Below are 12,266 nucleotides of genomic sequence, written 5' to 3' on the forward strand. Positions count from 1 at the left end.
CACCCCTCACCAGAGGTGAGAGCGAGCAACCTGCTCACCGGCCTCTGCCCTCCCCGTACACCCTCTTGGAGCCCCTCCTCGACATGGCAGCCAAAACGAACTTGCAAAAACACTGTGCCTCCACCTGCAATCTTCTGACAGTTTCCCGCTGTGGCCAGTATAAACCCCAAATTTGTTCCCTGCCCTGCATCATCCGACCCTCCTTCCCTCTCTGACCCCGTCTCTGCCCCCTTTGTCCACTGGGCTCCAAACACAAGGCCTGCTGTCAGGGTTGAACCTGCCGGCCTCATTCCTACCTCAGGGCCTTTGCACCTGCTGTCCCCACTGGCTGGAGAGCTCTCCCTCAGAGCCTTCCATGCTAGGCGCCTTCAAACACCAGCCCCTCCCCAGCCTCCCCAGCCACTCTGTATGGCAGCTCCCTGCTTTACTTTCCAAGAGCTCCTATCTCTCTTTGAAAGTACCTGGTTTGTTCACTAGAATTAAGCTCCACATAGCAGGTGCTCAATAAATATTTGTTGAAAGAGCTTGTATTTATTGCCTGTGGAACGGACGTGGGAGGTGAGTGATGGGGATATGTCTTCCCGGGCGAGAGCTACCCACGGCCTGCCTGCCTGCTGGCCTCCCTCGCCCCTGCCTCCCCTGCCCCTGCGGGTGAGACCTAGAGCACGAGATGGGGTACCGAGGGCCTCAAGGCCTTGGGCTCCTGAGAGGCAGGGGGCCGGACTCCAGCACCGAGCCAGGCCACAGCTCGGGGAGCCGGCAGACCAGGCAGAAACCCACCTGCGCGTGAGGCCGGGTGAGGAGGAGGCTGGGAGGGTGACAGGGACACACAGGAACGACCACAGATCTCGCCGAGATTCGGGCTCCGACTGTCCTACGTCCACACCGCCGGCCGGAGTGTCCGATGGCACGGCCACGTAGGGAGCACTTGGGCTGTTTTCTCTAAGGTGCCAGCCCTCCGTGCTCAGTGCCGGCCTGGCGGGGGGGGGGGGGTTGGCTGGGGAGACGGCTGGTGATTGACGTGCCCTGGCACGTGCTGATGTCCACACACAGACACACGGGCTTTGACCGAGCCGTCAGCTTCCTGGGAGGCGCGGATGACACACCAGATACCACTCCCGCCACAGCCTTAAGATGGGCCCCCCTGGCAGCCCTGACAGCAAAGGACACCAGCCCGGCCGCCTCGCATGTCCCGAGAGCCAGTGAACCAGGGCGGGGGCGGGGAGCGGCAGCGAACGCTTGTAGAATGGCCGAGTGAGCGAACGGATGGACGGAGCGACAGAGGAATGGGGTTCCGGCAGACACACTGGCGCCACCACCATGCCCCCCAATTTTTAGGGGACACGTGGGAGAAGAGCGGGTGTGGACGCTGGGCACTGCCAGCGGGGGTGTCACGTTGGAAAGCAATCTGGCTGCTCCCTAGAAGGTTAAACTTTCTCCCACCCTGCCGTCCCGCAATCCCGTTCCTGCGTGGACACAGGGGGTGTGCACACGCGTGTGCACCAGGACGCGCATGTGAATGTGCACAGCAGCTCCGGGCCTAACAGCCTGGCGTCCACCGAAGAAGGTGGTTAAACACGCTGTGGACGGTCAGTGAGGGAAATCCTCCCGGCAACGGAAAGGGAGAAGGTGCTGACGGACAGCAAGGTGCATCTCATCAGCCTCAAGTCAAGTGAAAGGCCAGAAAGAGTCCGCATCGCAGGAGTCCATGGTGTCAATTTTAAGGAAAGGCAAAACGAAGTGCTGGCTATAGAAATCACAAGTGGGGGCACTTCTGGGAGGCCATGTGTGACCGGGAAAGGGGCCCGCGGGAACTTTCTAGAGCATGGTCATCCAAACCCTACCTCTAAGATCTGTGCCTTTTATTGTGTGTATATTCGACTTTTTTTTTTTAATTTTTTTTTAATGTTTTATTTATTTCTAGGAGAGAGAGAGAGACAGTGTGAGCAGGGGAGGGTCAGAGAGAGAGGGAGAAACAGACTCCGAAACAGGCTCCAGGCTCTGAGCTGGCAGTCAGCACAGAGCCCGACGCGGGGCTCGAACCCACGAACCGCGAGATCATGACCTAAGCAAAAGTCGGAAGCTTAACCGACTAAGCCACCCAGGCGCCCCACGACTTTTTTTTTTTTTTTTTAAGGTTAAGGAAACAGGGGCGCCTGGGTGGCTCAGTCGGTTGAGTGTCTGACTTCAGCTCAGGTCATGATCTTGCCGTCAGTGAGTTCGAGCCCTGCGTCAGGCTTTGTGCTGACAGCTCGGAGCCTGGAGCCTGCTTTGGATTCTGTTTCCCTCTCTCTCTGCCCCTTCTCAGCTCTCTGTCTTTCAGAAATGAATAAATGTTAAAAATTAAAAAAAAATTTTTTTAAAGGGTGGTGCAGGGAATCTGCGTGGAGCTGGGCAGACAAGGAAAAACTCCATCTGCAGCAAAAAAGGGAAGCGGACAAATTTCTGCTATAAATGAACACCCGCAGGCCCGTTCTCACGAAGACTTGGTTTGAATTTATTCTACGTGCAAGATGAAGGCTTAACATGGCCGTTGGTTCAAAGTGTCTTCAGTTGCCTCCCGGGAATGAAAGCAAATGCAGGGAAGGGGAAACTCGAAGCCCAGAGCACACCGGATTCCCACCAATTAAGCTCTGACCAAGGGGACGCACACAATCTGAAATCACAAAACACGCCGGGAAATGGCATCATGACTAAGTTGGCAGAAGGGACGACTATTATTACCCCGAGGTTAGCGCTCCAGAGACTTGGGTACACACCGTACGTTATAGCACCCGAAGATATGGTAAAATAAGGCAAGCCGTTTTTGAACGTTTGGCCACTCATAGTGGCTGGCGCTGCGTCCAAACTTACAAGATTTTTGCTTTCCACACCCGTTTCCTTTTATTCAACGTAAACATTTGTAACCTGAGCGTGAGCTGTGTAGAGGTCCGCGCATCCTGCCGCTGCGCGTTCTGGAGAAGCGAGTCAGACGGCACAGCTCAAATTCAAGGTGTGGGGTTCATGAGATGTATAACCTGGAGCCAGGTCCTCGACCTTCGCGTCCGCCCCTCGTCTCTTTATCTGTGAAATGGGGATAATAAACCGCAAGCTGCTGGGGCGCCTGGGGGGCTCAGTCGGTTCAGCGTCCGACTTCAGCTCAGGTCGTGATCTCGCGATTCGTGAGTTCGAGCCCCACGACGGGCTCTGTGCTGACAGCTCAGAGCCTGGAGCCTGTTTCAGATTCCGTGTCTCCCCCTCTCTCTCTCAGCTCCTCTCCTGTTCATGCTCTGTCTCTCTCAAAAATAAATAAACTTAAAACAAAATTTTAAAACCCACAGCAGCTGCCTTAGGCTCTCCCATGAGGAAATCCAACGAGGAAATGCCAGTGGCCTGCAGGGTGCCTGGCACGTAGTAGGCTTTCTATAAAACAGTAGCTATTGTGAGTGCTCGAAAATGAAAATCGAAATGGCTCAAGCTCAGGTCACCTAATGGTTGGATTCCCTACTTGGGCTGAATTCTGGAATCTATAGCATCCCTGCCCTTCCAGCTGGAGCTGGACCCTTCACTCCGCTGCGGGATGGGAACCATTCCTCCCGTTTTCTGGAAACGCCTCGGACACGAGGCTGTTGAGCAGAGCCCTGGGGGTAGCAAATGGGAAAACTACTCTCTGCAAGGGGCATGCACGCCCCTGCATCAGGGCTGTGCTTCCAGGCCCCCGCGTGGCCTCTCTTCCCTCTCCCCTCTACCCCCCACCCCTCCCTTTCCAGCTGCTTCTGCTAAAGCACACTTCTTCTCAGGTTTCTTGCTTCCCTCCTGCGTCCTGCCTTCCCCTCCCCCGCCAGCCTTGAGCCTCCGCTTTCCACACCCAAATAGTCTATCAGGATGTTCTCCTGCATAAAAAACCAGACCTCTGCTTCTAGCTTTTAAATTGACATCGTCCTTGACTGCTCCGTATTTATTGAGCACTGACTGTGTGTCAGAGGGCCTATGGGAAGGGCTGGGCCCGCACAGACAAATGGCAGGTGCCATCTTGACCGTGATGACCAAGCTGTCCTGTTCCTCGGCTCCAGTCCCAGCCCCCGGGGGCCTGGCCTTGGCTCCTCTTTCTCTGGGCACACCTGACGGACACGCCGCAGGAGCCCCCCCCCCCCACGGCACCCCTGCGGACTCGGGGCACAGCCCCGCACAGCCCCTGCACAGTGTGGCAACACAAAAGCACACACTCTCACACACACGTCCGTTCCATGCTAATTTTCGCCTTTGATGGAGGCCTCTAGACTGTCATCACCACTCAGTGTTGACAAAGCAAAATAAAAAATAAAAGGAAAGAAAGAAATCCACCCTGTCATTTGGACTCCCCCCACAGCCCCCCGCCGGGCTTGGCAGCCCCCACCCCCGCCCCCGCCTTTGTATTATAGGTTTATGTCAAGGTATGTTGGATTCTAAATTAAATGTCAGCCCACTGTACATTTCTGGCTCCAGCCGCAGAAAATGAGGAGCCGATGTTGGAGACCATCCAGTTGTTCAGCTCTCCGTGCCTAACAGTGAGGGGTGACAAGCCCATTGAATCACTGCACAGTAGCTTTCCAGGCCACGGGAAGCCAAGATAAATTTATTTTTAATGATAAATGTGACTGTCAGAGTTAAGTTGAAACAGCTTTACAGCAAGAGCCCGGTGCCCTCCGCTGCCTGGGGCAGAGGCTGGGCGGATGAGGGCCAGGGGTCCTGACCTCTTGGCCAGGCAAGCCCCCGGGCCCCACGAGCCAAGCACATCTGACATTCCACCCACGTTCATGGAGCCGCTGCTGAGACATCACTGGATGGCTCAGGCCAGCTTAGATGACGAAGAGGGCAGAAACTAGGGACAGAGAGATGGGTGGCAGTGAAGTGATCTGGGTGCCAGTTCTGGCCCCATCGGCTGCTGGGTGATCTTGACCGAATTACTTCGCCTCTCTGAGCTTCAGTTGCCTCATCTATAAAATGGGGGTGTTGGTTTTTGGTGGGGAGCACATGACATAAGATATGCTGTTAATGAGCGGGACTCAGCACACAGACCGTGCTTAGCGAATGGTAGTTATTCATCCTATCATTGTATGTAACTTACTTGATCAGTTTTCTCATCCATAAAATGGGGGTTACAAGATCTCCCACTTACAACGGTGGCCAGGGGGATGCAGTGTGCCTAGCACGGAGCTGAGCGTAGAAACGATGCCCGATGGGTTGCAGCCAATCCGAATGAAGGCCGGCGCCCTGAATGTGGTCACTCGATCATCCTGGCCACTTTCTTCTTCATCGGCTCTCTTCCTGTCCGTTCCTCCAGCACTGGCATGACTAACCGCCCTGTACCCACTCCCTGCTAAGGGAGGTGCCCTGCATCAGGACCCCAGCGGTCATGCCTCCATCAGACTATGGTGGGCACCGGGCCGGGGGCGCTGTTAGTGGCCAGCTGGCGATCCACAATTGGACATGTGCTCGCTCAGAATGATGAGCAGGATGGATCACAGCCTTTCTCTCTGGAATTTAAACTAAAAACCCCGGACAGGGGGTTTCCGTTAGTGGGACCATCACATCCAGGTGGCCACGGGCAAAAGAATGTGGAATTGGCGACCCATAGGGAGGAGGGTAAGCGGATGCACCGGGAGTGGGGAAAGATGCCGGGGCAGCCTGGGGTCCGTGCCAGGCACCCTGGGTTCCTACGTTCCCGAGGTCCTGGCCGGTCCCCAGATGGCCTTGACCCACCCGGGCCAGTTGAGCACCCCTGCTTCCCTGGGGCTGTGAGGACACCAGCTTTGTCAAAAAGGGTGGGGGCGCTGTCCCCCTCTGTGAGGTCAGCTTTGATTGTTCTTACGCAGATCTCGGGGTCAATGGCCTGAGGGTGGCCTCCCCTCTCCCCCAGACACCGAGTATGCCAGGTGACTACAGCGTGTAAAGCACTGAGGAAATGCCTGCAGGCTCATGCCAGAGTTGCAGCAGGTCCGATTCTTCTCCTGGGGTGCCGAGGGGGTGGTTAGGTGAAGACCGTCCTTGATGCACCTCCTCACTGCACCCCTTCAAGGGCAGGAAAGTGGGGAGCCTGGAGCCTAGCAGGTAGACAACCTGCGGCAAGCAGTGCCAGGAGGAGCCGCTAGGTGGCGCCCGCTCACCTGTCCACCGGTCCTCCCGCAGGCCTGAGAGCCCATCTCCGGCCAGCACCCTGCTTGCGCCTGCCGGACCCGCCCATTGTCACTCTCCATTCTCTGCCTTTGCTGTAATGCCTTCTTCCCCAGCATCCAGACAGCCCTGCCGGCAGGGCCTGGCTCACGCCTCTCCTTCTTCACGGTGCTTTCCCTGCCCACTCAGAGCACATGTTCCCAACCTCTGCTGACCCTTAGCACCACCACTCTGTTCTCAGATTCTCAGTTCGGGGTCCCCCGCCCACCTCCCCGGGTGATCTTTCATCTCTACGTAGACACACCTGGAGTTTACCTCCTCTCCCCAAATCGGCGTCACAGACTTGCCGTCGCAGCCACATGCCTGCAAACTTGACGATTCCCCACCCAGGGGGGTGGGGGGTCCTGATTTCTTTCAGTGAGGAAACTGAGGCTGCAGAGGACAGAAAATCTGCCCAAGGTCGTAGCAGGAAAGTTTGAAATCTGCTCAGGGGCTTCCATGAACCTTCTCTTAGAACTTCACAAAGAGCCCTTCCACGGGGGTGCTGTTCATCTTTTGGTACACATGGGGAAACTGAGGCTCAGAAAGGAGCAGTAGCTTGCCCCAGGTCACACAGCCAGGGCTCTGTGCTTTCCGCCACACCCCTCTGCACACGCCAGACGGCCCCCTAGGTCACCTGCCAATTCCTTTAACCCACAGGAGAGGGGGCCGAGGGGGGGAGGGGAAGAGGGGTGCAATTAGGAAAGAGCCTGGACTCCACACAGGCCCCCCGGCTCCGAGCCAGTGCTGTGGGATCCTCTCCAGCAACCTAGGCAGCCTCCCTGTGGGGCGCAAACCCGGTGGGGCAGCCGCGGCCCTGGACGGTAGAGGAGGCTGCGCACAAACAGCTGGCGGGTCGTGAACCCAGCTGCTGGTGGGTGAGTGACAGTCGCTCAGACGGCCTGGGGGCACGGGGTCCCCGGACTGGCGCGGCCTCCACCTCCAGGCAGCCTGCATTGCCTGCGCGGGGCGTGGAGAGGGGCCGGGAGAGGGACGAAGATGGGGCGACAGACTGGCAGCCAGTGGGGAAGAGACGAAGACGGTGCCAGGGAACAGCGTGGCGGGCCAAGGCTCCCCGGGAGCCGGAAAACAGCTTTGGGGAGAAGCGGGGGGCGGGAAATGGGGGTGTCTACTCCGAAGCTGGGGGAGCCGAAGGGATCGGGATCGAAGAAAGGGGGCGGGGGAGGGCAGCCGGCTGGGCTCCCGCGGCGGCCTGGGGAGGGGGCGGCCCGCAGAGAGGGCGGCGTCGGGCCGTGTGGGCGCCTCCCGGTCAGAAGCCACCATAGCGTCTCGTTAACAGCGCAGATTAGGGACTTTGTCAATTACCGCCGAAGGCTGCGCCGGGCGGATTAAACGCTTTTAAAAGTGCGGCTGGTGGGAGGGGGCGACTAAGAAGCCCCCCTCCCGGCACAAATCCCTCCTCTCGGGGGCAGAGGAGGCGGCGGGGCCTGAGACGGTGCGGGGCGCGCCGGGGGACGCGGGCGATCGGCCGGGAGCGCGGGCTGCGCGCCGAGCGGCTCATACTCGCGACCGCGGCGCCGGCGGCTGCGGCGGCGCAGGGAGGCGTCGGGCCCGCTCTCGGCCCTCGAGCGCCAGGATCCAGGGCCGCGGACTCTGGCCGGAGGCGCCCCCAGGCCGGCCTCGCTGGTGGGGATCCGGAGAGGGAGGTCCCAACGGCTTGGGACTCCAGGACGGGGCGCACTTGCCCGGCCGGGGTCCTCGGAGACCCGCAGGGGGCGCCCTGCGGCCGGCCCCACCCCCGGCCCCGCGGGGGTCTCCGTGCGCCCCGAGGGAGCCGGCGGATCGCGGCGCCGCGCCCCGGAGACGCCCGACGGTCGGGCAGGGGCGCCCCGTGGGCCCTCCCGGCGCCGCGCCCCGGGCGCAGGGTGAGTTGGCGCGGGTCCGGCCGGGGAGGAAGTTTGTGAGGAGGAGCCGTCGGGGGTTCCCAGGCCCCTCCGGGAGCCCGCTGCGGGCGGAGGCGGAGGCGGGCTGCCCGCGGAGGTTTGCGGCCTCCCTGCCGGGGCCCCGGGGGCCTGGGGCCGGTTCTGCCCCTTTAGCTGGGCGTTTTCAGAGGTGGAGTTGAACTATCGCAGGCCTCGTGTGTGTGTGTGTGTGTGTGTGTGTGTGTGTGTGTGTGTGTGTGTGTGTGTTAGACACAGAGAGGGAGGGAGGCCGGGGGGAGCAATAAAAGGCAAAGAGAGTCCGAGACAAAAAAGACACGGAGATTGAGAAGGAAGGAGGGAGGAGGGAGAGGAGCGCGCAGGGGGAGGCGCGGGAGCGGGGAGCGGGGACGGCGCGCAGCGCGAGCGGCGGGCGGGCTGCTGTCGCGCTCCCGCTGTCACCCGCGCACCCCGCGCACCCCGTCCGCAGCCGCGCACCCCCGTCCACGCGCCGCCGCTGGCCCGGGGCGCCTGGCGCGGGGCACCGAGGCGCGGATCCGGCGGGCAGAACGCGCGCAGCGCCCGCGCCCGCGCCCACCTCGGCGTCTTTGCGCTCCGCAGCGGCGCGCCTCGCCGGGCGCCCCCGCCAGTCCTGCCGGAAGATGGTCAATGACCGGTGGAAGACCATGGGCGGCGCTTCCCAACTTGAGGACCGGCCGCGTGACAAGCCGCAGGTACACGCGGGCCCGGGGCGTGGGGACTTGGGGCCCGCGCGGTTGGCGAGGCGGTGGCCGCTCCGGCCGGCGGGGCGAGCGCCCAGCTCGAGGCTGGAGTTTGGGGTGCACCCCGCGAGGCTCGGGAGGCCTGGGGCGACGCGGGCGCCCTCCTGCCTCCTCCTCCAGAAGAGGCTTGAACTTGGGGTTCGGGGTGCGGATGGGAGCAGCACCCCCGCAGGAGCCGCGCGCCGTGGGAGAGGGCCCCCTTGCGCCTCCAACAGCCTCCCGGTGCGCGCGTGTGCACAGGGAGTAAGGGACCTATCGGCCACACGGTGGCCAGCCTTTTAGTTAACTGTGGGACCACACACATCACGCCCCTCAGTGTTTCCTCACCTCTGCAATGGGCATCTCAATCACTTGCTAACTCTCCCCCCTGGGCACCACCCTGTGCCAGGTGCCTGCCAGGGTGCCCATCCCCTGGGTCTCCTCTGAACCCTTACACTTTAAACAGCTCCCCACCCCCCTTCAGTAAAGGATCAGTGAATATTTGTCTCATGCGAGAAGCCCAGATATCATGAGTCTTCAGCTCTAAGGCAAGGAAAGCGAGGCTCGGAGACAGTTGCTTCTAGAAGCCAGAGGCCTGGAGGCTCTGCTGAGATTTGAACCTGGGTCCGAGGTTCCAGGCCTGTTCATTCTGCCCTTCCTGCTGCGTCTTCAGGGGCAGTGGAGGTGTGCCTGGGGCTGTGCGCTGGAAGGGGGTGAGGGCAGAGCTCCCGGGCTGGCCAGAGAGGGGGGCCGGAGCCTCGAAGCTGAGCGGAGGGACAGCCCTGGGGCTGCCCCGGGCCTGGCTGCCAAGGGACTGGGGCAGGCAGGCACATGAGGAGGCCGGCGGGCCAAGGAGAGGAGATAATGGGGCTGCCCGTTTTAAATTTCAAATTTCTCCCAGACAGATGTCATTGGGGAAAGAGCCGTTTGTGTTGGCAGTGGCAAGAAGGGGGAGGCAGGGGCGGGCCTTGACAGCCCCCCCTCGCTCTCCAGGGCTGCAACTTGCTGGTGCTGTCTGGACTGACAGTGGCGGGGGGGGGGGTGGCAGCCCTCTCCAGTTTGCAGAGCTCCTTCCCGACCAACTGGACAAGCTCGCTTCGTGCTGCAGCCTGGGGGCAAAGCAGAGATGCACATTCCCACGTCGCAGGGTAACATGGCTCAGAGAGGTTGAGGCATGCGCGCCCAAGTCACACAGCATGTTAGCAGGAGAGCGAGGATTCGAACCTGGGTCTGACCCCGGCGCCTCCCAGTGCCTTCGAGGTAGTCTGTTTCTTTGTTCTGGGCAGGTGCACCCCCAAGCCAATCCCAGTCTGTGCTGAGATCTGACTTTTTACCCTCTTAGCAAGAGCCGTCTTACCTCCTAGACTCGTTCAAGGCCATCCCCGGCCTGACCCATTCTCCCTTCCCATTACCCCCTTGCCAGGACTGACTGCTTGTCCTTTGCCAAATCTGAGTCCCACACTAGGCTGCCCCTTTCCAAACCTTTGCAGTCTTATCTTGGCTCCTCCAAGATCTACACACACACACACACACAGCCTTTTGCTCAGGGAAATCCTGCATGTGCTTCAAAACCTACTCAGACGCCACCTCCTCCGGGAAGCCTCCCCTGATGCTCTGTGGCTGGGCCTCAAAGTCCCGGTAGCATTTAGCTTATGCTGCTCAGCTGCCTTTTTCTCACTGCCTTGTCCCCCAGCCCCAAGTCCCTCCTCTATCAGGGGCTCCCTTTGGACACGTGCTCTTTCTGGGTCCCCGTCTCTAGGTCCTCTGCCGGCCCAGGCTCCCGCCCTTCCACGCAGCTCAGGTTGGGAGCTTAGGGATATTTGCTGAATTGAACTGCGTGGAGCAGCCAGGCGCTGTGGGTGAGGAGCCAGCAAGAGCTGCCGGGTCCCCAGGGGATGCGGCTTCTGGGGCGGATCTGTTTGAAATGGGCCTTCAGGGCCTCCTCCCTCCGCTGCTGCCTGGGGACACGTTCCAGCTGCCACCAGCCAGAGCCCACCTGTCTGCCCCTTGGCATCAGAGGCAGCTGAGGGCTTGTGGCCCCTGGAGCCTGGGCGGATATCAAACACCACCCCCCTCCCCACTCCTTTGGTGACCTAGCAGTGTAGACCAAAGCATGGGGATGAGGTCTGGGCCAGCCCCAGGCTTATGTGAAGGTTCAGATAGGAAGCAAGGCCTTTCCCGTGCTCACTCTGCCGTCCTGGGTCCCCCTCCACCTGCTCGCTCAGGTCTGGCCTCCCTCCCTCCCTTGCTTCTAGGTTCATCTCGGCCGCTGACATGCTGTGTGGCTCTGGGGAGGTGACTCCCAGTCTCTGGGCCTGGGCTTTACCAACTGCAAGTTGAGAGCAGCAATTCCTGCTTCCTCCCCCCACACCAGGGCTCTCAGGAAACCCCCGGGGTGTTTTTGCAAACCGTAAAGCTCCGCTTCTCCGTGCCGAGGGTGGTTCTCACGGCAGCCCGTTCCGTCTCGCGTGTCGTCAGCGTCCTGACCTTGCCTCTGCCCACCGGGTAGAACGATCTGGCTGCCCAGCTCCCGCCGGCAGGGTCTGGCTGAGGGTCTTGAACGGGACCCTTCCTCCAGGAGAGGAGGGATGCGTCCCTCGGTGCCCCGGCTGCCCTCATCCTCCGCATGTCTGGTCTCACGCTGGGAGGTTGGCAGCAGGGACAGTCCGCCCATTTGACAGATGAGGAAACTGAGGCTGAGAGAGCCAGCGCTGGGAACTGCCTCCCAGGTGGCAGAAGAGCCTCGGCAGGAGGACGGAGGGAAGAGCGGCCGGCCTGGCCTCGGTCAGCCTTCCCGGCGGCGTGATGTGAGTCCCGGGGAGAGCGCGTCTGGGCTGCGTGGTTCCCGGGGCCACGGGCCCCACCCGCCGCCGGCAGACGGTGCCGTGTCGCTGTCCCGGGGACCGCCTGAGCCTGCCCTGCCCTGGGCCTGTCGGCCCTGGCTCCTCCTTTGCTGGGTGACCTTGGACAAGCTCCCTGCTCTGTTCGAGTGACCCTTCTCCCCCTGTAGCACGAAGGGGCTTTCACACCCTTGGGGCAGGAGATGACCGTGGAGTATTCGCCAGAGTTGGGAGTTTGTCAGATGAAAGGGTCTAGGAATAGACGCGATTCTCTTCTCCTGGAGCGTGGGGGGCAGGAAGTCACCCTGGGCAGGGGTGGGTAGGAGGGGGTGGGAAGGCTTTCTGAGCGTCCTCGGGTCACGCCGCCCCCGGGGAGGTCAGCCTCGGGGGTCCCAGGCGGCCTCTCTTGATACTTTCCCAACTTCCCCAATGTGGCCCGAAGAAAAAGGTCCCATTGGGCAGTTCTTCCTCATGTCTAACCTAAACTCTGCGGCATTTGATTCCCTCCGTGACTCTTTCCGGAGTCTCTACCTCGGCTGGGATGTCCAGCCAAGAAACTTGCTTAGAGTCTCATGAGGGGAGCAAACCCCTCCCAAGTGGGGTACTGTCACAAG

The 12,266-nt window shown here is 60.8% G+C and overlaps 1 protein-coding gene across 1 annotated transcript in view; it reads left to right on the forward strand.

Moving 5' to 3' along the window:
- The first annotated feature begins 7,170 nt into the window (after nt 1–7,170).
- FIBCD1 (fibrinogen C domain containing 1) overlaps nt 7,171–12,266 on the forward strand; it is a 32,157-nt gene continuing 27,061 nt past the window's right edge. The window contains exons 1-3 of the mRNA XM_039229553.1: nt 7,171–7,213; nt 7,605–8,172; nt 8,542–8,785. Coding sequence (XP_039085484.1) covers nt 7,171–7,213; nt 7,605–8,172; nt 8,542–8,785 — 855 coding nt within the window. The remainder of the gene's footprint in view (nt 7,214–7,604; nt 8,173–8,541; nt 8,786–12,266) is intronic.

This window comes from Hyaena hyaena, unplaced genomic scaffold (genome assembly GCF_003009895.1).
Source record: "Hyaena hyaena isolate Hyena2069 unplaced genomic scaffold, ASM300989v1 scaffold_38, whole genome shotgun sequence".
In the NCBI taxonomy this organism is placed as follows: domain Eukaryota; kingdom Metazoa; phylum Chordata; class Mammalia; order Carnivora; family Hyaenidae; genus Hyaena; species Hyaena hyaena.